The sequence below is a fragment of the Labeo rohita genome, chromosome 17 (genome assembly GCF_022985175.1).
Source record: "Labeo rohita strain BAU-BD-2019 chromosome 17, IGBB_LRoh.1.0, whole genome shotgun sequence".
In the NCBI taxonomy this organism is placed as follows: domain Eukaryota; kingdom Metazoa; phylum Chordata; class Actinopteri; order Cypriniformes; family Cyprinidae; genus Labeo; species Labeo rohita.
Window position 1 is genome coordinate 29,340,390 of NC_066885.1, and position 24,826 is coordinate 29,365,215.

General features: G+C 35.9%; 1 protein-coding gene across 2 annotated transcripts in view; it reads right to left on the reverse strand.

Moving 5' to 3' along the window:
* zgc:103755 (uncharacterized protein LOC449988 homolog) overlaps positions 1–24,826 on the reverse strand; it is a 51,243-nt gene that overhangs the window by 5,965 nt on the left and 20,452 nt on the right. For both annotated transcript variants that reach the window (XM_051134142.1, XM_051134141.1), the window contains exons 7-12: positions 24,284–24,529; positions 21,385–21,520; positions 18,532–18,663; positions 8,900–9,082; positions 7,824–7,961; positions 2,393–2,516 (exon numbers count right to left, since the gene is read on the reverse strand). In XM_051134142.1, the coding sequence (XP_050990099.1) occupies positions 2,393–2,516; positions 7,824–7,961; positions 8,900–9,082; positions 18,532–18,663; positions 21,385–21,520; positions 24,284–24,529 (959 nt within the window). The remainder of the gene's footprint in view (positions 1–2,392; positions 2,517–7,823; positions 7,962–8,899; positions 9,083–18,531; positions 18,664–21,384; positions 21,521–24,283; positions 24,530–24,826) is intronic.

Genomic DNA, 24,826 nt, shown 5'->3' on the forward strand with positions numbered 1-24,826 from the left:
CATTAAATTACTATTCACTTCAATAACAAAAACTATAACAATTTGTATTATTCTAATTCCATGAGTACAGGAAGTTTAATGACACAAGTATCAATTCAAAGTACCAATATCTTTGGAATCACTTTATTTGTAGAACTACTTGTGCACAATGCACATTTCTTAATGTTAAGCCTAAAATATGTTTTAAAGGCCACCTATTATTAATATAATTGCAGTAACCTGTTAGATGAACTTACAAAACTTTTAGCTTCACATTTTCCTAGTTAAATCCAATAAATGTATAAATAGTCAACAAACAAGATAAAGTCTGTACCTTACTGGTTTTGTTATATTCGTCAAGTAATCCATGAAAACTTGCACAATGTAATCACTTACCTTTATTTACAGGTATCAAAAAATATCAATGAATTTCACAAAAAGATATATAAATAAACTCTTACAAACATTTGTAAAACCAAATTGTAGTTGTGCATAGACTTGAAAATTTAGTAAAACTCCTAAAAAGCCTCAACAGACATTTTCAGCAGAAACACTAACATCCTTGAATGTTTTATGATCATGAAACAGAGCAAGGGTGTTCCTGACGGGACACTGCTTTCGTCAAAGCCGATCACACGCAGACAAAATGGCTGAGGATATGGTAATACGCTCCTGTCAGTCAACAGCGGTGGCCAGGGCTAACGAAATATGATGTCATTCTGCAGACAGGCTCCAAAGTGCTTGCTTTTTTGAGCCTTGTTTGATTTTATGAAGATTAAAAAAGAAAAAAGAAAAAAAAAAAAAAAAAAAAAAAAAAAAAAATGTTTTTTTATTATTATTCTAAGATGGCTGTGTACACACAATTCCATCACACATTCCTGTCCAAACACCTTCTAAAAGAGGATTTTGCATAAGAGGTGCCCTTTAACATCACTACTCATGAGGATTGTATGATCTTTAAATAATATTGGTCTTTAAATGCTAAATATTTAAGGTGTACCTAAAGTAGACTTGCTATAGCTCCACTTTTGCACAATCATATATACTTAAGTATATCTTTAGTTGGACTTCAGCACTACTTCCACACATTTAAAGTGCATTAAGTACAAAATTTGTTGTTCCAATTTAGCAGACTTTAAATATACTAGTTAAGTATACTAAAAGTTCAACTGCAGGGTATTTTTATTAAGTACATAATATGTAAATGTATCTGTAGTATACCTAGCATGAAATAAAAGTATTTTAAATACATTTTAGTATATTTATTTTTCACTATTAAAAAGTAAATAGTGTCCATTTTGTTTTCACTTTGACATAAAATGTCTCTGACAAACTGAAAAAAAAGTAGGTTAGAATCTTTCCTGGTTCAGCTTTGGCTGCCCTGAGGGTTAATTAAGAAGACCGAACGAAAAAAGCTTCTAGGACAATGTGCTTATCAGTCAGTCAGCCGCTTTACAGAAATACGATGAGAAAGAAAGAGAGGAGAATGGCATAGGTGAATGGTTCTGAATTAAGAATATATGATTCATGACAGATGGAGAAGATACGAACATTGATCATTTGTTGAATAACCAGCAGGGGAATAAAGCTGTAAAAGGTATAGAGGGACAAATGGAGGGCAGACTGCTCGTGATGGGAAGGATTAGAGCCGTAATGGAAGACTGACGGAAGAAAAATAAACCAGGAAAAGTAAAAGAGAAGTAATTCCTTTCCCAATATCTTCCCATCAAATTAAAATAAGCAAAAGTCAAATATAAACTTTCATGAAAAAAATGACGCCTTCCTCTGCATGTAAAACTTTCCTCCCCAGTTCTACAGTAGGTTGGGTGGTTGCTAGAGAATTTCTATGCAGTACTCTGAGCAGTTTTTAGCATGATATGTGATTGCTAGAGTGTTGTTGGTGGTCTATGTGAAGAGTCTCTAATATTGCTTTTAAAAGTAACAATAGCAACAGTTAGTGACACTTGCATAGAAAATGCCACCTAAAAGTTAAATTATAAAGCTAAAAGTGTGTTTCTTGCAAAAAAATAAAAAATAAATAAATAAAAAATAGGACAGCACAGCAAATTTATATTGTGCTGATATGTTATTTGTCTAAAAAAAGCTGATTATGCCAACAATGCCTAGTAATTGTATCTGAGATCCCAGCTTGGGATCTAATTTTAAATATCTTTTGAGGACAAGGGCAGGGCGGTTATTTTCTGTAGGGGCCATTGCATCCCTCATGCAGAAATGACTTGCAAATGTCGATGCACAATCTTATTAATACTTCTGTACAGAAAGGTCAAAATGTTCATCCAACAATCAAAGACACAGCCGGCTAGAAATAATCAGAGTAGAAGTCAGCAAGACACCAGAAATAAGACTCAGTTAAGATGTGATTATGGCCGCAAATTCTCCACGGCACACTTGCCTCTGAACTCGTGAGGGTGGGGCGAAGACTCCGTGTTTCGGAGGACAGCTGAAGTATCGTACTCCTCCAACTGATCCGTCATTCTTTCCGCTCGGCTTGTCCAACTCAATCCCCAACCAAAATCCTGTCAGGGACACAAACACACACACATTGCACAAGCAGACACATTTTGAGAAAAGTAGCGATTTTCTCGCCGACCTGAGCTTGGGTAAACAATCTCCAATCTGTCATCTCTCAGTACAGCTCAAGCCTAAACAAACGAATACCAAATCCTGCGATTTGAGTAAATCCAGTTATTTCTTCCAAAAGCTTTGTAATGTTTTGTGATGCAAGGACAAACAAACAGTTTCTTTTTAGTAAACAAAGCACAAAGCACAGGGTGAACGTTATTCTGCGAATGTACAAATAGCATGAAAAGGGCACAATCAGAGGAAGATGGATTTCACCTTAGGGCTTTCAGTACCCCATCAATAAAACTGCATGGATAAGGTGGATAAGAACAGTGTTCTTTTTTCTAAAAGCATGAATAGTAAGGCATTACTGTCTTTGACACTTTACTTCCAAATGAGGGCACTTAAGTTTAGGTTTTCTCCAGCTTTAAGACAACTACTTGCTTAGAGCAAATGAGAAAATCCAATGTTCAGGAGACTTTGGACGTCATTCAAAAAGCTCAAAGTCCTCATGAGTGACTATCGACTCTTGTCGAGCCAGAGTTCAGTTATTAAAAAAAAGAAAAAAAAAAAAAAAAAAACAGTCAATAAGCTTCACAACATGTGCTACATGTGTTTCATTATAGAAGTGTAATGGTGGCCACACTTAGAAGGGGACGGAATTGCTTACAGTGCCATATGTCTGAAATGTAATTGATTTGTCACAATATAATTTGGTAAGATGATGATTTGTGTTTTAATGTATATATATATATATATACAGTACTGTGCAAAAGTTTTAAACCAGCTAAAAAAATGGCTTAAAGTAAGTTATTTCTATCTTTTGCTGTAGTGTGTCAGTAAAAAATATCGGTTTACATTTCCAAACACTCTGTTTGCTATTAATTGTAATAATCTAGTGAGATTTTTGTTTGCACAAGGAGTCTGACAACAGTCAGTGCTCCACACTGATCTAATCTCATCATCATCCAGTCTTCCTGGAATGACATGAAGACACAGAACAAACTGAAACAGAGTAAATCCAGAAGAACTGTGGCAATGTCTCCAAGATGCTTCAAGAGACCTACCTGCAAAACTACCTGAAATATTTTGCGCAAGTGCACCTAGGGCAAAAGCTGCTGTAAACGCAAAGAATGGTCGCACTAAATGTTGATTTCATTTAATTAATAGAAGGTAATTGATAAAGAAAATCTATTTATGACAGCATCCTCATTTTACAGCATTTTTACACAAGTGCCTAAAACTTTTAACAGTGCTGCAGCTTTGCAGGTAGGTTTCTTGAAGCATCCTGGAGACTTTCGTCTGTCTGAGTTTGTTCTGTTTCTTCATGTCATTCCAGACAGACTGGATGATGATGAGATCAGATCTCTGTGCAGAGCACTCGCTGTTGTCAGACTCCTTGTGCAAACAAAAATCTCACTGGATTATTACGATTAATGGCAAAATGAATGTTTGGAAATGTAATCTGATATTTCCTACTGACACACTACAGCAAAAGACTGACTTTAACTGACTTTAAACCATTTTTTAGGTGATGAAAATACTAGTGGCCTAAGACTTTTGCACAGTATATATATATATATACACACACACACACACGTTTTGTTATGTCGCTGTCTTTATGTTAGACTTCTTTAAATCACTTTTTTTCCACTTCAGTGTACACTCCATACACCATAATGGCAAATCAATAAACATGTTTTTAACATCTTTGCAAATTATGCCTTTGTATAAGTATTCATAACCTTATCTGGGACAGTTGGAATTTTAGCTCAGAAGCATTCATATTGGTCATAGATGTTGCTGCACTTCGAGTGAAGTTAACCTGTGGCAAGTTCAATTGAATGGGTATGATTTGGAAAGGCACACATCTTTCCAAAAGGTCTAATAGCTGAAAATGCATATCAGAGCTAAAACCAAGCTCTGAGGTCAACCAAACTACGTGTAGAGCTCAGAAACATGATTGCATCAAGCCACACATCTGAGGAAGAGGTTCACAGAAACAAGTAGTCTCCGTTACCTTTAATGGAAGAGGTTTGAAACAACCAAGACTCTTCCTAGAGCTGGCCTCCTGGCCAAACTGAACAATTGATGGAGAAGGGCTTTGGTTAGAGTGGTGACCAAGAACCTGAGAGTCACTCTAGTGGAGCTCCATTATCATTTATAGGAGAAACTTACAGAAGGACACACATCGCTGCAACACTCCACAAAACTGGGCTTTATGGTGGTGTGGCAAAACTAAGTCCTCTCCTCAATGAAGACACAAGAAAAGAACCCTTCTGAAGAACCTCATTTCCAAGCATCATGTTTGAAAGAAACCAGGCAACGCTCATCACCTGCACAGTAGCATCCCAACAGTAAAGTGTTGTGGTAGCAGCCTTATGCTGTGGCGCTGTTATTCAGTGGCAGGGACTGAATGACTCATCAGAGTAAAAGGAAAGTTCAATATATTTAGATAGCCTTAATGAAAACCGAGTCCAGAGATAGAACCTCAGACTCGGCAGAAGATTCACCTACCAGACAACTCTGTGAATGTGCTTGAGTGGACCAGCCAGAGCCTGGGCTTGAACCCAATCATATATTTCTGGAGAAACGCGAAATTGTGCGTCTGACCCCATCCAACCTGACAGAGCTTGAGAGGTAAAGAGGTGAGGAGAAGAATGGCAGATAATTGCCAAATGCTGCAAATCTTACCCAAAAGAGTTGAGGCTGTGAGTTGAATACTTATGCAATGCACTTCTTTCTTTTTTTTTTATAAATTTACAAAGCTGTGGCAATTTTGTTTTTGCTTTGTCATTATGGTGTATGGAGTTTAGATTGATGTGGAAAAAAGTAATTTAAACCTGTATCACGTAAGGCAGAAACATAAAACGTGAAAAAATGAAGGGGTACGGATACATTTGCAAGGCACTGTAAGTCTGTGTATTTATGTTTTTACAAAACTAAAACTGATTTATTTATTTTTGAAATAGACAAGTTGGATGGGATAATGAAGGGAAAGCATCCAACAAACACCCAGTATACATGAAATGTCCTTCAAATTTATTTCAGGTGGCACCCTGAAACTGGCTGTGAGAATTCATGCATTTGAGAATGCAAAGTGTTCAAAGTTGTTATCAAGACATCTAAAAATAAGTCCTGATTTGTTGCTTCATTTTATTTAAAAAATATGATACATGCTTGTATGATGTGTATAGTGTATTTTATTATACGCTGTCCCTCCTGTGCATGAAACTGAACATTACGCACATCTAGCGAAAATAAGACCTGCCAAAGTAAATTATCCCCGACTTCTCTCTAAATCTGTTGTTCAGCTTTTGATTTGATGAAATTGCTGCACTGCCTGATACATGAAAGTGCTCTCCACACAAACCCCAGAGCTAAGTTCAACAGCACTCAGCGGTCATTAATTAGCGGACCGGAGCGAGCGTGTTTAAGCTTTTTATGCCAGTAGTTCAGCTACTCTAGTTTCCCAAACCATGAACCAGCAGCATTCAGGCATTACTCAATCACATTTTATTGAATCAAATGTATTAACTTTACGTATAAATTTTATAAAAAAACAAAAAAAAAACACACAAGCCACAACAGTTAATACAGTGATATGTCAGTTCATGTGCACAATGACACAGTGGCTTATTTAATGAAATACAAATCAATGATAAATTTTTAACTTACTTTCCAAGAAGAATAAATGGGATATTGAGTTGTTCACCCAGCTTCAAGTTTTAAAACCCATGTGTCTCAATCTACAGCTGCCATAAAGTGATAACTCACCAATGAAGCACAACTGCACCTGAATCCTGACTATGGTTCATTCACATTCACAACCACAAATAATATTAAATCAAGTTTCTTGTCTGTTTAGCAGCCTGTGTGAAGCCATGTTTCTTCTCTAGCCAGACATTTTGAATACTTCTGAAAGCACCTGACCTCCTCAATAAAAAAAAACACAAACGTTTACGAAGAAGTCCACTTCCAAAACAAAGATTCCCATATGATTTACTCACCCCCTTGTCATCCAAGATGTTCATGTCTTTCTTTCTTCAGTCGTAAAGAAATTATGTTTTTTGAGGAAAACATTTCAACATTTTTCTCCATATAATGGACTGATACGGTGCCCAGATTTTGAACTTCCAAAATGCAGTTTAAATGCGCCTTCAAACGATCCCAAATGCGGTTGTAAACGAGTCCAGCCGAGGAAGAAGGGTCTTATCTAGCTAAACCATCAGTTATTTTCATGAAAATAATACAATTTAAATACTTTTTAATCTCTAACGTTTTTCGACATACCCTAACTGTCATGAACCGGAAAAAAAACAGTCCAGGCAGAGTCAGACAAGACGAGCATTTGACATTAAAAAGTATATACATTTTTTTTTTTTTATGAAAATAACTGATTGTTTTGCTAGATAAGACCCTTCTTTCTCAGCTGGGATCATTTACAACCACATTTGGGATCGTTTGAAGCCGCATTTAAACTGCATTTTGAAAGTTTAAAATCGGGGCACCATATCAGTCCATTATATGAAGAAAAATGCTGAAATGTTTTCCTCAAAAAATATAATTTCTTTACGACAGAAGAAAGAAAGACATGAACATCTTGGATGACAAGGGGGTGAGTACATTATATGTGAATCTTTGTTTTGGAAGTGGACTTCTCTTTTAATATAGGTAATATGCTACTTACAATGAAAATTTTACTTACTTACACCCCTCATTTTTTTATCTGTAAAATTTGACCTCTAAAACAAAGTAGATGAAGAGGTGTGGAACACAATAAGCGTCCCTAAAATCCTGCTAAATATCTATTGTACTTTATATGGCTGTTGATACAGCAACTAACTTCACAGTGCTGAGCTCACCTGAGCCTCAGTCCCATTAGGTGAATAACCTTTGTACGGTATATATTTGAAAACTGCTGCATTCAACATAAAGACCTAGCAAAGTAGTGAAAATAAAATACCATCAGAATGATAGTTAAAGTGTGCAATAAGTGAATTTGAGTGGCTGGCCTTTTACTCATGTATAAAATGTTTCTCTCTACATTGTGTGATATTAGACGTCTTGTAACATTTATGCTGCTACTGAAATATGGCTTTAATTCATCCGGAGGTTACATAAAGGAGAGGGATCCAAGTAGATTGGCAAAAGAGTAACCATCAAATTTTTCTAAATGTGCAATTAACCCTGACACATAGCGCACTTCCCAGAGTTATCGTATACTGCAGAAGGTTGTTAGAAAGGCAAAGGTGTCATACCTGGAGCAAAACTGGTCTTGCCATAATATCGGACAACCCCTGTCCTTTGTCCCACCACCAATACACGCTCCCCTAAATGCACCTCTGGGCTCTCTTGCACCGTACTGCTGGCTGAAGGGGTCCTGCTGCGAGCAATTCCTGAAAAAAATTAAATAAATAAATAAAAATAATAATCTCACATCTTATAACCTCTTACATTATCATTTAAAAAAGAAAAAAGAACTAAAACAGGAAAACGACTACTATGAAAATCTAAAGACAGAAATTATGCCATGACATCAAGTGTAATAAATTACCACTATATGGATGAACCTTCTACTACTAATATCTAAAAGTGTGTTAATGTATTATACATTAAAATGTATTATAAATTGCATGTGTCATGTGACCAGATATGTAGAAAGGTTACAAATAGAAAAGTTATAAGCATTGTTATGTTTAATACTTTCTACATGGCAGTATACATACATACATACATGCATACATACATACATACATACATACATACATACATACATACATAAATACATAAACAAGCAAACAAACAAACAAACCAACCAACCAACCAACAAAAATTAGTCATACAGTGCAGTTTTTAATGACGCAAATGTCTTCAAATAATCTAAGTAAGTGCCGGCAAAGAGAACCCCAGCTTTATCAAGAAAAAAAATTTAAGATTTTTCCAGAGAGAGAGCACACAAAAAAAAAGACGGTATTTAAGACGGTAATGCACCTATGCAAAATTTGCAGAAATGCAAGGAGGAAGCAACTTTAAACAACATTAAACATTCTCATGGCTAGTTTCTGAACATCTTTAAATGCTGTGAATAATGTACAACAAAACAAGACTCAGCAAAGGGATAATGCATTAATTTTTTTATAACTCATTTATGTTTACATATTTGCTGTGGGATTAGTCTTTGCCCTTGTGGGTGATGCAAGACTGTGATCAGAACCTCATCCCTCTTTAAGGTTTATTTAGTGATAATGTTAGTGCATATTATTATTTGCAGATACAAATACAAATTGCTAATTATTGCAGATAGTAAAAAGTAGAGTTTGTAACAAAGACGTACCAGAATGTGGGGTGGTGGTGAGGGAACGGGAGGGGGGAGGAGTAGATCTGGTGCTGGGAGGGGTCCGTTCCTGCCATGGCCGCAGCGGCGGTCTCTGACGTGGAAGTGGCCGTGGTGGTCGTCTGGAAGTCTGTCTGGAGTCCAAAGAGGAAGAGGAGGTGGAACAACTGCGTGAAAGAAGACCTGTGAAAAGACAGATCAGAAATGAGTAAGGATAGAGCGGAACTACCGTAGTCAACATTTGAAGTGGATCAAAATGTTTCAAAGTTGTTCTAATACCAAAACAATACCTGTTCTTGTCTTAGGACAACTTATATGAACTTTTCTGATCCACTTCAAACGTTGACTACTGTATAATGAAATAAACCACAATGGGGCAAGCTGATTTAAAAGGTAAAAAAAAAATAAAAATACCACAATTGCCACATTTTAAAGAATAGATGCTATAGATATACAGTGCCCTCCACTAATATTGGCATCCCTGGTAAATATGGGCAAAGCCGGCTTATCAATGGGGGGGGGGTTCACATTATGAAATAAATGTTTCTCTCCAAGGCATGTTGGCCACAATTATTGGCACCCCCAGAAACTCTTATGAGTAAAATATCTCTGAAGTATATTTCCATTCATGTACATGTTTTTTTTTTTTTTTTTAGCACATCAGGGTGACTAGGAACATAAAACTGTCCAGCCATGACTTCCTGTTCCACAGGATCATTAATATGAGGAACACAAAGCCCAATTTCCTTTAATCTGTCATCACAAGGAGTAAAACCAAAGAATACAGATCTGACGTGCAGAACAAGATTGTTGAGCTTTATAAAATAGAAAGTGGCTGTAAGAAAATAGCTAAAGCATTACAAATCCCCATTTCCACCATCAGGATTTCCACCATCAGTAATTAAGAAGTCCCAATCAACTAAATACATTACAAATCTGCCTGGAAGAGGACGTGTGTCTATATCGTTCAAATGTACGGTGAGGAGGAGTGTTTGAGGCGCCAAAGACTCTCCAGAGTCTGGAGATCTGGAGAATTGCAGAGATTAGTTGAGTATTAGGTTCAGAAAGCCTAACAGCCCCTACATCACCATATGTTGTTCAGGTTTCAAGAAATCCTCCTTGCTCGTCCAAAAACTCCAGCATGTTTTGTTGTCAGACATGACTGGAACTTCAAACAGACTGGCTTCTATGGTCAGATGAAACAAAAAAAAAACAAAACAAAACAAAACAAAACAAAAAGCTTTTTGGCAGCATTGTGGGCATATTTTTCTGCTGGAGGTCTTGGACATCTTGTTCAGATACATGGCATCATGCATTCTATGAAATACCAACAAATAAAAAAATCTAAACTTGACTGCCTCTGTTAGAAATCTTATAATGGGTCGTGGTTGGATCTTCCATCAGGACAATGATCCAAAACAAACAACAGAATCAACACAAAAGTGTGTCACTGAGCACAAAATGAAGCTTCTGCCATGGCAGTCCCAGTTCCCTGACCTGAATAGAAAATGAGTGGGGTAAACTGAAGAGAAGAAGCACCAACATGGACATGGGAAACTGAGGGATCTGGAGAGATTCTGTATGAAGGAATGGTCTCTGCTCTTGTCAGGTGTTCTCCAAATTCATCAGTAATTATAGCAGAAAACTTGGGAAAAGGACGTTGCAATAACTGTCAATAATTGTGGCCCAAGTGACCTTGCTCATCTTGTCTCATCTTTGCAATGCACATCCGGGTCAATACAGTTAGGGTATGTTGAAAAACTCCCATCTTGTTTTCTTCTTCAACTTCAAAATCATCCTACATCGCTGTTTACCTTTTTTTTGTAAAGGGCGTTTGATCTTCTTTTTAAATGTTCACTTTGTAAACACTGGGTTGGTGCTTCTGCATTGTTTAGAGCCATCTGAAGCTGCATTTAAACTGCACTTTGGAAGTTCACACTTGGGGGCACCGTCGAAGTTCACTATATAGATAATATAGATAATTTCTGAAATGTTTTCGTCAAAAAACATAATTTCTTATTGACTAAAGAAAGACATGAACATCTTGTATGACAAGGGGGTGAGTATATTATTTGCAATTTTTTTATTCTGGAAGTGAACTACTCCTTTAAAATCACTGTGAAGATTTCAACTTATATGAGCCATCTCTATGGACAAAAATTTTTTGAATTTGACAAAATTCTCTCTTAGTCTCTCAGAATTAAAAATTTCTTGAAGGTGCCACTGATCCTGGACAGGAAAGTGTACAGAAATGATAGTAAAAAACACTCTGTGACTTCGACTGTGAGCTAGCTGTTCATGATATAATGACAATTTCTGTTTCTCCACACTGTTTTCTGCCACACGTCACACAAAATATATAATAATACAGAATAGGAAAATTACTCCCAGTTGCCATTAACTTTTCCTCCTTCTAGCCTATATAACATCTCACGCAAAGGAGATCACATGTGCTCCACTTCTATTGGTATTCACCACATTGTGTTACCTCTCATTTGCATAAAGTTACAATTTTAACACACCCACACTGGTTGCTGTCACTTGTGTCACTTCACATTCCCAGCTCTCAAATAGCTCGCAAATAGTTGTCAGTGTGAATGTCACTTGATGAGCCAAGTGTTAAAGGTTCATAACGCTGCGATCAGTAATTGCAAGAGAGGCATTTCATGAATCAGTGCTATAAATTTTCCAACTAAGCTCTTTAAATTGCACTAAGTGGTCAAACTAATTAAATAATTAACCAGTGATCATCATACTAAATAATTAGCATGATAAGACAGGGGATGAAAAACCTCTACAAATATGAACAGCACAAAAATCTGTCCATGCAGTGAAGAATAAACATAAAAACAGGAAATAATATTTCTATTTCTATTCACTAGAGATTACCTGATGAGTGGCCGTATTAACACAATGTTCTTTCACAGAATATTTGGCAAAGTCATCGCCTCAGTGTTGGTTTTAATGATTTGTTTATATTATAAATAGACATACAGAAGAATATGCTATACAAATCCACAATTCTAGGCATTTGACATTAAAGTTGAACTGTGTAAACTAAATAAAATAAAATAAAATAAAATAAAATAGCCAATGATATTATGATCTCCAGATATGGCTTTTTTCATTTATTTTATTGTCTGCCAGATGTAAATCAGATGTAAGTCTAATGCCTTAAAACAAGGTCACATCTCTTCTCAACAACTCGCATGATTTGATTGATCGTCCATATCCGTAGCTCAGATGGTCCAGGACACGTTTCAAACCAAAGTTTAATACACCAAGTAAGAAGTTTGTTCAAAAACTGACCAGCAATATACCAGACACTAAATGCAAAAGACACCTTATTTAATTATTTTAGTATCCCAGCCCTTTCATATGTCGTCTTTGAAGCCTGTCTGAGCTCCAGCCAAATGTAAATCTTGTGGAACCATGGAAAAGTGCCCGAGCCTTGGCACAGCTCCGCAGACATCTAACAAGACCTAAAAACTTTATCCACTGCACTTAAAGGACCAAGAAATGGGACACATGAGAGAAGCAGTTTTAACCTTCCAGCTCTTGGAAAGCAGTTTGGAATGAGGGCTTTCATTAAGCCATCATATTCACAGACCTTCATGGGCTAAAGAGTTCATTAATGAAACAAGTTTAGAGGCTAATTGATAACGAAGAGCCAAGACTTTTGGAACAGACTGTAATGCCCCCAAAGACAGTCTGGTATTAAAATACAAAGTCCAAAAATGTTATCTAAGCCCAATGCATTAGCCCACCCTCATTTAGGAGGTGGCAGTGGTGCTGGAGAAATACAGAATTAATTAAAAGCTAAGGACATCTTCTTTTAACTGTTCTTGGAGGTAGAGACAGTATGAAAAGCAAAGGCATACTTGTGTCCATTTAATGTCAATGAAATAAATTACAAAGACAAACAATTTATTGTTTAACAATTTCTGGTTGTCAAATATTAGTGTGCATTTTCCATAGTTAATGTGATGAACTACAACTGTAGAAACTGCACTCTTCTATGTGAATCTAAGGGTGCTAACATAATCCAGTCAAACTAGTAAACAACTGGTTCAATGTAATAGCAAACATGATTCAAAAAAGCAAAGTTAGCTTTGAGAAATTGAGTCCATTAATGCTTTGAGTTTTGAGGCCACAGTTGTTCTACATTGTATGAATCATGTAAAACAGAGAATGCACATCATGTTTGACACCACAAAAACAAAAGCATCAGAATCATTAGTTCTGTACACAAGGCCCACACAAAGCAGCAGCATCTACTGAAGTGTTTCAACACGCGGTCCCCTAGGACCCCTTAAAATGCTAATGTATGCACAGTGAGCACACCAAAACAACCAAGATGGTGACATCCCTGACCTTTACAAACATTAAGACTAACCAGTATTAACACTGGAATGAATAGCATAAACAGACAGCATGTACTAAAGCAGTGGAAACACTGCTGATCATGTTGTATTAGACTAGAACAGCAGACAATTAAATGTTTAATGAGTAACTACTTGTATTATAACAATAATTAGAAATATAGCTGCAAGCAACAATTATCATGGTTTAAGCGCTTTAAGGCATTTAAGCACATATGAAAAAAGACATTATTTAGCAAACCTGTAACGACCTAAATCAATAACCCAGGTAATTTACCATAGAAATACAGTGTTTTTAAATCCTTTTTAACTGTTAAAGCGCCAGCTGTGGTCCAATCGCCTTAAAACGTTGCATGCTTGTTTAGAATCACCTGTTGCGTGTGCTTAGCAGGTTTCGTGAAGTTTTGAGTTTTTCTCTAGGCTTTATGTTTTGGGTAAATTTGGACAGGCCCCTTTTCTAAACGACCCCGTTATAGCCTCCCAAAGTGTACATTTAAAGGATTCATCGGATCACAAGTTGATATGATTCTTTAGGGTCTTAATGAAAAGTCCATAATATACTTTGGTTAAAAATTTGCAATGGTAGTGTGAAACAACACCCTTTTTACCTTGCCAAAATCAGCTCTGCAAAAATCATCCCATTCTGGTTGAAGCTGCTTTAAATGTTAATGAGCTCTGCTTGCCCCACCCCTCTCTTCTCTCTGTGGAGTGACGAGCATGTTTACTTTAGTCGCATTTAGCCACGTTTTGCCAGTAAACTTGCTAACTAGCACATTATTAGGAAAGGCGATCACAAAGATTAATTAAAAAAAAAACTATACTCACTTCTGCTGTAAGTGAAGCTGGATCACGAATGATTCGCACGAACACAGATGGATATATGTAGATCAGGAGGCGCATTCCCTTCACAAACAAATGTAATCCACTGCATCTTCAGCAGCTCAGATATCAGGAGTAAATGACGACCACTATGTTCCTTATTACATCCAGCAACACAACACCTCAATCGCTCCATTCTTGTCTAACTTACATCCATGCTCCGGCATCAAAACATTGAGGTTGGACCATTACAACTGATCTTAGGTAAGACGCTCATATAAATCAACTATCGTGGGAGCGGCCTCTGAGAATGGCTCAATTTGGAAAAGGGGATATTATTTTTACAGATTAATTAAAAACCACTGCATGGATTTTTATCATTATAGGGTAGATTTGTACATACATTGCCAACACACATTAATGTTCAAACAACATGTAAAAGTGAACTTAGCATCTGATGACCCCTTAAAACTTTTTTTTTTAATAGATCCAGACATTTGAGAGACATAATTTAAGAGGCACAAATAGAAGCAAAACAGATGCACTGCAGTTATGAAGAGGTGTAGAGTTAGACACTACAGGTGAATATGAAAATAATAAAGTATGACTGAGATTTTTTGGGAACATTAGTCAGGCAGACAGTCACAAGTTTTTAGCTTCGTATATGTTCTCAGACTCAGGAATAAATATAGAACACATTCGCAACATTTTCTTTGTTTCCCTTCAAACACATATGCTTCATAGTCAACAAAACAGACTTTCATTTTCAAAAGTTCTAATTAACTTTGACATGCTGAATCTCGAGGAGAAGCAATTTCGGCATCATTAAAAAAATGAACTTTGAAAAAACTGTGCATTGTGCAGTGCTAAACGTAATAAATACTAAAGAATCACGAGTAGCAAAATGGAAATGAATTATAAAAGAGTCCATGAAATCTGGTTCAGTCAATTCAAATGGGGTACGTGGAGTGTTTTAAAGATGCTCAAAATGAGAATACAATATTCACAGCACAATCTTATGAAGTCATTCTTATGCAGCCAAACCATTTATGGACCACCCTAAAGCAAAAGCATTAAGCCTGCGCTAGACTCATCATCTGTCTTTATGGATGACACTGCTCAAAGAAATACTGAAATTAACAAAACAAAATGCCCAGCAAATATAAAAAGTTTTCTCAATTTGCAAATTATATGGGTGGACTTTTAATCTGAACACGTTTTTTTTTTTTTTTGGAAAAAATAAAATATGTGGACAAAATGAACAATGTGATAATGTAAGTACATCTCCAACCTCTAGGAATGATTCTCCACTAAATATCAACAGTTCACATCAAAAGGAAATTGAGCGGGTTATACAACTGCATGAAATAAAAAGATTTACTACAAAGGGTTACAGCGGCAACAAACAGACCACTTCTCCCTCATTCTTTTTCATGACAAATTAGTGCCAGTCTGTTCAGCCTGATGTGAGAACTGCTCATTAAGCTTGGCTTCATTGGACAATCAATCAACGGGGAACATGGAAATCCACCACGGTCCACTATTCAAATCACCTCAGGGATAAAAGTGAAAAAGCAACACCTTGAAATGGCACTGATTAGAGGACAACATGCAGCCGTGGTTTCTTCTGTGGTGGCTGAGAGGATGATGACATCATTAAAATGTCATTTTAAAGACAATGCGTTGCTTGGATATGGTTTTTGTAAGCACGTTGGAGATGCACGCAGAGGCATTCTGGTAATTGGCTGTTTGAATGTGCGTCACATTTGAAGTCGACCCACGAGTGACTCACAAGTGCCCTACAGAGCACGGTTTCTGTCGTCTTCCTTGGATGTGCATATTAGTCTTAATGCGCACAGTGTGATTTAACCCCTCCCAACCAAAATGTACGTACGCAACCAAAAAGATGTACGCAAATGGAAAAAGTGTGAAGGTGCAGAGAAGAACATGACAAAGAGGTTTAGGAACCAAAAAAAAAAAAAAAAAAAAACAGTGGGTGGGCATAGCAAGGCTGTCTATAAAACACATCTTTGCTTCTTTAAAAAGATGTGACCATTCTTGCAGGTTTTATAGCTCTATGCCAAAATTTAAGTTAAATTAAATTACGAGGAAAGACAAATATTCACAAATATGTAAATAATAGTGCCTGTTTTGATGGCAGTCTCATAAAAAGTGTGAAAAAATGTCTGATAATTATTATTATTATTACTTTTTAGGCACAATTATTTACATTTTTATAATTATTTATTTATTTATTTTTTTTTTTTTGTAACTCGGTTCTAAGTTAAATTGAGGCATATAGTTGTAAACTAGAAAAATCTTTAAAGTGCCATTATTATTATTATTATTATTATTATTAATAGTTAAACAAGCTAAGGACATTCAAATTCAGTTATTATAGTTAACTAAAACTAATGTCTCATTTTAACATTGTGTAACAATGTACTAAAGTAACAAACAAAAAATGTCTAACAAAATAGACAAGCAAACAAACAAAAAGTAAACAATAAATCAACAAATGAATGAATGAATATGATGAAAAACTCATGAAAAAGTAATTAAAATTAACTTAGTAGTAGTAGTAGTAGTATAAATAGCTACTAAACAGTTAAGCTTTTTAGGACATTACTAATGATTGAACTGTGGCATTTCATGGCAATTAAGTAAATTTTGCCGCCACACACACATACACAACGCACAAACTCAATAGGGGAAGTAGAAAAACATTTGTCGTATTACAATGCCTTAAGGGCTCTTCATAAAAGTGCTATTGCCACACAAAGCTATTGAGATCCATATGTCTGCATTTAGCTGTCTGAGTGGGCAATACCTGAGCCCTGGAGGAAGACACAGTGGAAATGCTTGTCTCTGAGATAATATGAAAACAGATCAACAATGTTACACCAATCTAGTAAAGACCAACCGACACTCAGGAGGCCACACAGACAGAGCAAGGGAAAGTCTCCAGTGTAACAGAGGTGATGAGAGGAACTGCTGTTCATCAGCATTAGTGCACTAATGGAAGTCTGTGTGGGTACACTACCTTTCTCTGTAGACAGATATTATGAGAAATGAAAGTCCCAGAAGGTACAGGATATTTAAGTGTTACTGTACTTAAAACTGATGCCCTTAGAACTGTGTATGGGAAATATGTTTTTTTCCCCTCCGTATTATTTTTTTTCTTTTTATGTACCGTAGTATATGTCTGTGTGTGTATGAATATATGTGTTTGTTTGTTTGTTTACTTATTCATTCAGTCAATCATCATCATAACTGAAGACTAGAATATCGTAGGTCATGTTACTGGTCATGATTATTTGCGTTTTTTCACTACTTTTATTAACTTTTTTTTTTTGGTAGTTAATTTCAAATGGTCCAAATGGTTTCAAAATGTAGGCTAGAATATGATCACATGAAAATAATAAAATTCATGATGAATATCAGTAGTATCATATCAGCACGAAAATCAGCACGACTTTCGCAGCCAAGCTGATATTCATACGACAACAGTGATTTTCAACAGAATTTTCAGCAAGTTTAATATTGCTTTTATAAAACAGTTCAACAAAAAGAAAATACAATATAGTGTAACCTACTTTTAGAAAGTACTGTCAATTAGTCTATTTTTGCTCTACCTACAAAAATAGTTCCAAAGGAAACTAAAACAGGAACAATCACTGGATGTCTTAGAGCAATACAAAGTAGCAATATTTAATTACTGAACAATTTTTAAATTAATTAGTTGAGTGAATAATTCTATAATCCACTCATTCATTATAAAATACTGATGTAACAATTTTAGTATATTTATTCCATGTATTATTGTAATTAATATAAAGTCACAAAAGCAATACAAATAATTAAGAAATTAGCTCAATTTCTTTGATAAAACAGTAAAATAATTATACGGTGTATCTTAACAGGACAAATTTCCAAAAGTATTTCATGTCAGCTTCCCTTGTACGAAATCCCTCAGAGGTTTTCTGTCATGTATGATAATACAAGAAGCCTTTAAATGAGTCATTTGTCCTCCCTTTCATTTGTATACGTGACAAAAGCAGAGTTTATGCATGTTAGTCTACACAAGTCTACACATTCACTCTACACATCGGTGGGTGTCACATCTGTATAAACGGGCCCTGGGGTGAATGCTGTAATGCCACATAAGTGACATTAACTCCCTCAATGATTCCTCAGTGCTCACATGGCTTTTTATTGTCTCTATAACCCTGAAGGAGACAGAATAAAGCAGTAACGGCAACTGCTTTATCACCACTATCGCTGTTCACACTTGTGTAAGTTTATTTATCAAGCAGGTCTTCTGGGATGGTAATTAGCTTTGAGTCTGCGGTGGCCGCTGGGTTCCTCCTGATATTGGGTTTGTGAGCTGTAAAGAGGATCATTAAGTAACCGGGCCAGTGAGAGATGTACCTGTGTTGACCTTGGATGTGACCCGTGCCAAGTCAATCCGTCTAGGGTGTGGGACAGGAGCAGTGGGCTGGCGGGGACTGTTTTTCCGGCGTTCTGAGAGCTTGCTGACTTTAGAAAGAGGAGCAAAGATTCCTGGAGAGGGACAGAGATAAATGATCTTAGCCATTGAGAGAAGACAAGAAATTATATTGAAAAACATTAAAACAGTTAAAAAAAAAAAAAAAAAAAAGGTTAGGTATTGCCAAATATATATGAATAAAATTTTTGCCCAGTAGGGTGCAATGAAACGCTGTGAGGAAAAACTATTGTTACATAAAAAAATATGATCATATCAAGCACATGACCAATAAAATGCCACACTCTTATTGTCTTGGTTGAAGCTAGTTTAAATATTCAACGTAGAGAAGACATACATACATGGATAATTAGTTTAAAAAAAAAAAAAAATAGACTAGTGAAAGTCAAATGTTGTTGTTTCTTATTGTCACAACTGTGACCGGTTAAGACAAACTTAAGAGAGACTGCTTGATGCTTTATCTAGGTTTACCTTTTTAACTACTTAGTAAATATCACCCCTTACTAGATATATTCAAATATCATTGTAACACACTTGTCAAAGTCGCAGCTGGGTTTGGAAGAGACATGACTTTTTTGGTGCTTTGTTGTGCCTGGTTAGCGAAATTATGCTGACAAGTTAACTAAGTATGCTTATAAACCATCATATTAAAACTGTCAGAGATTTAGCTGGTTAGACAACAATGTGATTACATTACACTCACTAGTTACCTATAGTTATACTCAAATTATTGCCATAACACACTTGTCAGAGTCATAACTAGTTATGGAAGAAATATCATTAATTATTTGATGCTTTTCTGTGACTGGTTAGCTAGTTACTAAAACATAACACTCATAGTTAGCTAGTTATAGTACTTAAATATCACCATAACACACTTGTCAAAGTCATAGCTGGTTTTGAAAGAGACATGACATTTTTTTTGGTGCTTTGTTGTGTCTGGTTAGCTGGTTAGTGAAATTACGCTGACAAGTTACCTAAGTATGCTTATAAAAAATCGTATTACAACTGTCAGAGATTGGCTGGTTAGACAACGATGAGATTACATTACACTCACTAGTTAGCTATAGTTATACTCAAATTATTGCCATAACACACTTGTCATAACTAGTTATGGAAGAAATATCACTAATTATGTGATGCTTTGCTGTGACTGGTTAGCTAGTTGCTAAAGCATAACACTCATTGTTAGCTAGTTATAGTACTTAAATATCACCATAACACACTTGTCAAAGTTGTAGCTGTTTTTAGAAGAGACATGACATTTGGTTTGGTGCTTTGTTGTGCCTGGTTAGTGAAATTATGCAGACAAGTTAACTAAGTATACTTATAAACCATCATATTAAAACTGTCAGAGATTTAGCTGGTTAGACAACGATGAGATTACATTACACTCACTAGTTAGCTATAGTTATACTCAAGTTATTGCCATAACACACTTGTCATAACTAGTTATGGAAGAAATATCACTAATTATGTGATGCTTTGCTGTGACTGGTTAGCTAGTTACTAAAGCATAACACTCATAGTTAGCTAGTTATAGTATTTAAATATCACCATAACACACTTGTCAAAGTTGTAGCTGTTTTTAGAAGAGACATGACATTTGGTTTGGTGCTTTGTTGTGCCTGGTTAGTGAAATTATGCAGACAAGTTAACTAAGTATACTTATAAACCATCATATTAAAACTGTCAGAGATTTAGCTGGTTAGACAACAATGAGATTACATTACACTCACTAGTTAGCTATAGTTATACTCAAATTATTGCCATAACACACTTGTCATAACTAGTTATGGAAGAAATATCACTAATTATGTGCTGCTTTGCTGTGACTGGTTAGCTAGTTACTAAAGCATAACACTCATAGTTAGCTAGTTATAGTACTTAAATATCACCATAACACACTTGTCAAAGTTGTAGCTGTTTTTAGAAGAGACATGACATTTGGTTTGGTGCTTTGTTGTGCCTGGTTAGTGAAATTACGCTGACAAGTTACCTAAGTATGCTTATAAACCATCGTATTACAACTGTCAGAGATCGGCTGGTTAAGATAAAAAATTAGATTACATTACACTCATTAGTTAGCTAGTTATACTCAAATTATTGCCACGACACACTTGTCAGAGTCATTACTAGTTATGTAAGAGATATCATTCATTTTTTTGAGGCTTTGCTGTGCCTGGTTAGCTAGTTACTACAACATAACACTCACTAGTTACAGTAGCTAGTTATACTTAAATACCACCAAACAACACTTGTCAAAGTTGTAGCTGGTTATGAAAGAGATATGACTCATTCCTAGGCAAACCGTTGTGCGTGATTTGCTAAATATCAAGCTCACTAGTTAGCTTGTTATCAGTATATATTGTCATATCACAACTGTCCAACTCATAACTGGTTATTTATTTTAAAAATTGCTATTGTGCTAGCAAATAGTTAGTAAATAGTAAACTCAGTTATGCTCAAATAGAATCATACCTCACTTATTACATTTTTCCTCATTTATCATATGTTTACACAAAACTTTAAAAAGACATGCTTTATTGCTTGACTTCTTCCATTGCTCTAGATTAGCTAGTTAGTAAACATTATGCTCAAAAGTTATTTAGTTGGGCTCAAATACCACAGGATCACACTTGTCACAGTCTAGTTAGCTGGTTAAGACAAAAATTAAGATTAACTTGTTGCTAAACATTCAGCTCATTAATTAACATTACCACTATCAAGTGGCAAGTCACTATCATACACGAAAACATTTCTATTAATACTCTTACCATGTTTAATCGGACAGGTAAAGTACTGGACGCCAGCTACCGATCCATCATTCTTGCCCACCGGTTGGTGAAGCTCCACTCCAGCCCAAAGACCACCAGCAAACTCTGTACTGCCGCAGAATCGCAGAGTCCCGACCTTATAAAACAAGCAAAAGCCGCAAAGTAAACTAAGATTTACACTTTTCCTTAATGCATTCAATCACGGGACCACCGGAGCAACCTGCAGAAACACTTTAACAAACAGAGGGGAGGCTCTTCGGGGACAGTGTGAGAAAGAGTTTTCTGGCCACGTGGGCTGCCGAGGTGATAATACATGTTCAATAGACCTGTTTTACGCTCTCTTTATCTTGCTCCATACTCCAGAGGGCAATGAAAAGTGATTACTTCTTTATTCCAGAAACAAACAAGCAAATTCACACACAGCGGCACGTATTTAGGCCCGTTCGACTGGTCGCCGGAGAGCCGACCTTGTTTTCGTATGCACCGACATTCATAAACAGGCAAATGAGCTTGGATAAAAATAACGTTAAAAGTAAAACGGGGATCAAAGAAAGCCAGCGGCGCCAAGGATCCCTGAAGATAATGGGGTTTTGATTAGCCAATCTGCAGATTCTAGGCACTCTGCTCACTTTAGCCCCAGTGTGGCAGAGGATTTCATTAATGGATAATTTGGTGTGTAGGTATGAGAGGCCGAGAGCCACCCAAAAAAAAAAAAAAAAAAAAAAAAAAAAAAAAAGGAATTATTTCTGCAAGGACAATGCAGATGAGCAAGCCCTCTGGTCTCTTTACACTTCATTCAGTTTTCTGACCTACTATTGTCCTGACCAACTGCAAACAGATTTGAATGAATCCCTGTCCATTACTGATGACGTCACAATGGGCCACAGCTTGCAATGCAGCTGCCTTTTAGCTGTAGTGACTAGCAGACCGTTATACAGCATGTAGGACAGATTTGGTCGCAGTGCAGCATTAGGATATCATTCAGTGGCGTTTTAGTTCTTTGCTAAGAGCAGTGCATGAAGTAATTTCTTTCCGACAACTCTCATTTTGTGGATAATTGTGTGGGGGTTACCTGTTTCTATTAATTTGATTTCTCAATGGCTTCAATCAGCATCAATCCCAGCAAACCTGCTACGCTTGAACTTTCGCCTCTGTAACCCTTCTTTATATTTGATGCGAGGACCAACAAGCAAGCACATTTCCTTGATTTCTGAAGATGTACATTTTTTCCCAGCACACATTAAAAACGGCATATTTTTATGATGTAAATCTGTTGGTAGTGTATCTTTAATGGTTTCATTACCCAACAAATTTAACATATTTAACACTAATTTATAATTTATCATTTGTTTAGACATGAAAAACACATAGATATTTAATATTTTATAAACACATACATATATCCATATAAAATGTATACACATTAAATGGTCCCACAATGTCAAAATGTTCATAATTTTCATGATTTAGGACCTTTGTAGGGACATTTGGTGTTAACTAATTAATCACACGTTTTTCTGAAATAAACAATTAAATCGCAATTAATCCCACCTAACATTACAGTTTTTAATTATACTTTTATTTTGCAATAATTTCACATTCAATCTTCAAATTAATGTACAAACAACATAAAGGAAGTATATTTTTGATATTTAATGCCATCTTTTTTTATGACTGAAGGCAAGTATCACTGATACCAACTGATGTCTCTGTGAATTTTCCTAATATTTAACTACTGACTATAGCCATCAACATTACAGTATAATTGAGAGCTTTCAATTGAACATTTATTAGACCTGTAATTTAAGTGAACTTAAAACAATCTTCACATAAACCCATTATAATAACTGTCGTATGTGCCTACCTGTGCCCTCCAGCAACAAAATACAGCCAAATTTAATAAAGTTAAACACTAAAATCTAAATGAAATAAAATATAAAGCTTAGAACTACAGAAGTTACTGATTTTCCCTTTTTTTTTTTAAATGTTGTTCTTTGATTAACAGCTGGTTATTAGGATATTTTGGCTGCTGTTACTTTAAAAGCTGTCTCTGCTGAACTTGAAGTGGATCTGACACTGCTTTAAATGTGACTCTTAAATAATAAACACTTACACGCACAGTTTTAAGGCAGCTTTAGTCACTTTTTGTAACTTCATGACTTAACTGACGACATAACTACGACTAACTACATACTCGTAGTTTCATTTGGGTTTGAAAATGATGCAGTCCTCTAATAGGCTATAGCCTAATACAGCGCGTGCGGGCATATTTGTGCATGCACTTGAAGAGCATGTGTTACGAGCGGAGTATAACGGCTGTCAGAACAGAACAATTCGTTTTTACTAACATATGACCAGACACGCTGAGGTGACGTTGGAGCGTGCATCTGAAAAGTCTCACATTTTATGTGCTCGTTATTATGTTCTGCATCTAAATAAATGCAATTCTTTAGTAGTTGTGGGTGGGGTGGCCAAACCTAGCCCCACCCCTGTGTTAATTGCGTTAAATATTTTTAACGTGTTAAAATGAAAGTACTAATCGCCTGCATTAACGAGCTAATTTTGACACCACTTATTATTATATTAACAGATTATATAGATTACATAATTAAATAAGTGAACAAACAAATAAACAAATCAATACATGTTAGAATAATGTTAATATTTGTATTGTTGTTATTTTTATTTATTTTTTATTTTTTGAAAAATTAAGATAAGGTTTAATTTGTATATAAAGCCTAAAAACAAACAAACAAACAGATTAAGTTGAGAGAAATTTTGATTAAACTGAGTATGATTTAAATGTCCAAATGCTTTTTGAGGCTGCTGTATGTATAATAAAAATCCACATAAAATATTTTTGTTCATTACATGGTCAAAGAAATTAAGAATTCAGTACCTTTTGACCAGCGATGATAACTTTGTCACCAATGTGAAGTCCCATACTCGAAAGTTGGGCACGGGCTTTATCCGAGAGTAGACCTGGAGGTCGGGCAGGCAGGAGAGGGAGGGACGCGTCGGGCCTGGGAAGGACCTCCTGCAGCAGTGCACGCAACTCTTTAGCCTGGACCGCGGCGTCGGCTATTTCAAGAGGCATGTCTAGAGGCTCTGGGACAACATCAGCTGGACACTGCCCCTTATCGTTCTTAAAAAGAGAAGACAAGTAACACACTTGTTAAAAGGTTAAATAAAAGTATATCTATAAACATACATAAATGGCATTCATAAAAACATCCTTAATGCTACATTCTTCAGTCGTAAATAAATTATGTTTTTTGAGGGAAACATTTCAGGATTTTTCTCAATATAATGGACTGATATGGTGCCCCGATTTTGAACTTCCAAAATGCAGGAGAAAATACGATTTGAGTTTTTCAACATACCCTAACTGTCTTGAGCCAGAATACACAGAGTTCAGGGAGAGCAAGACAAGAAGAGTGTT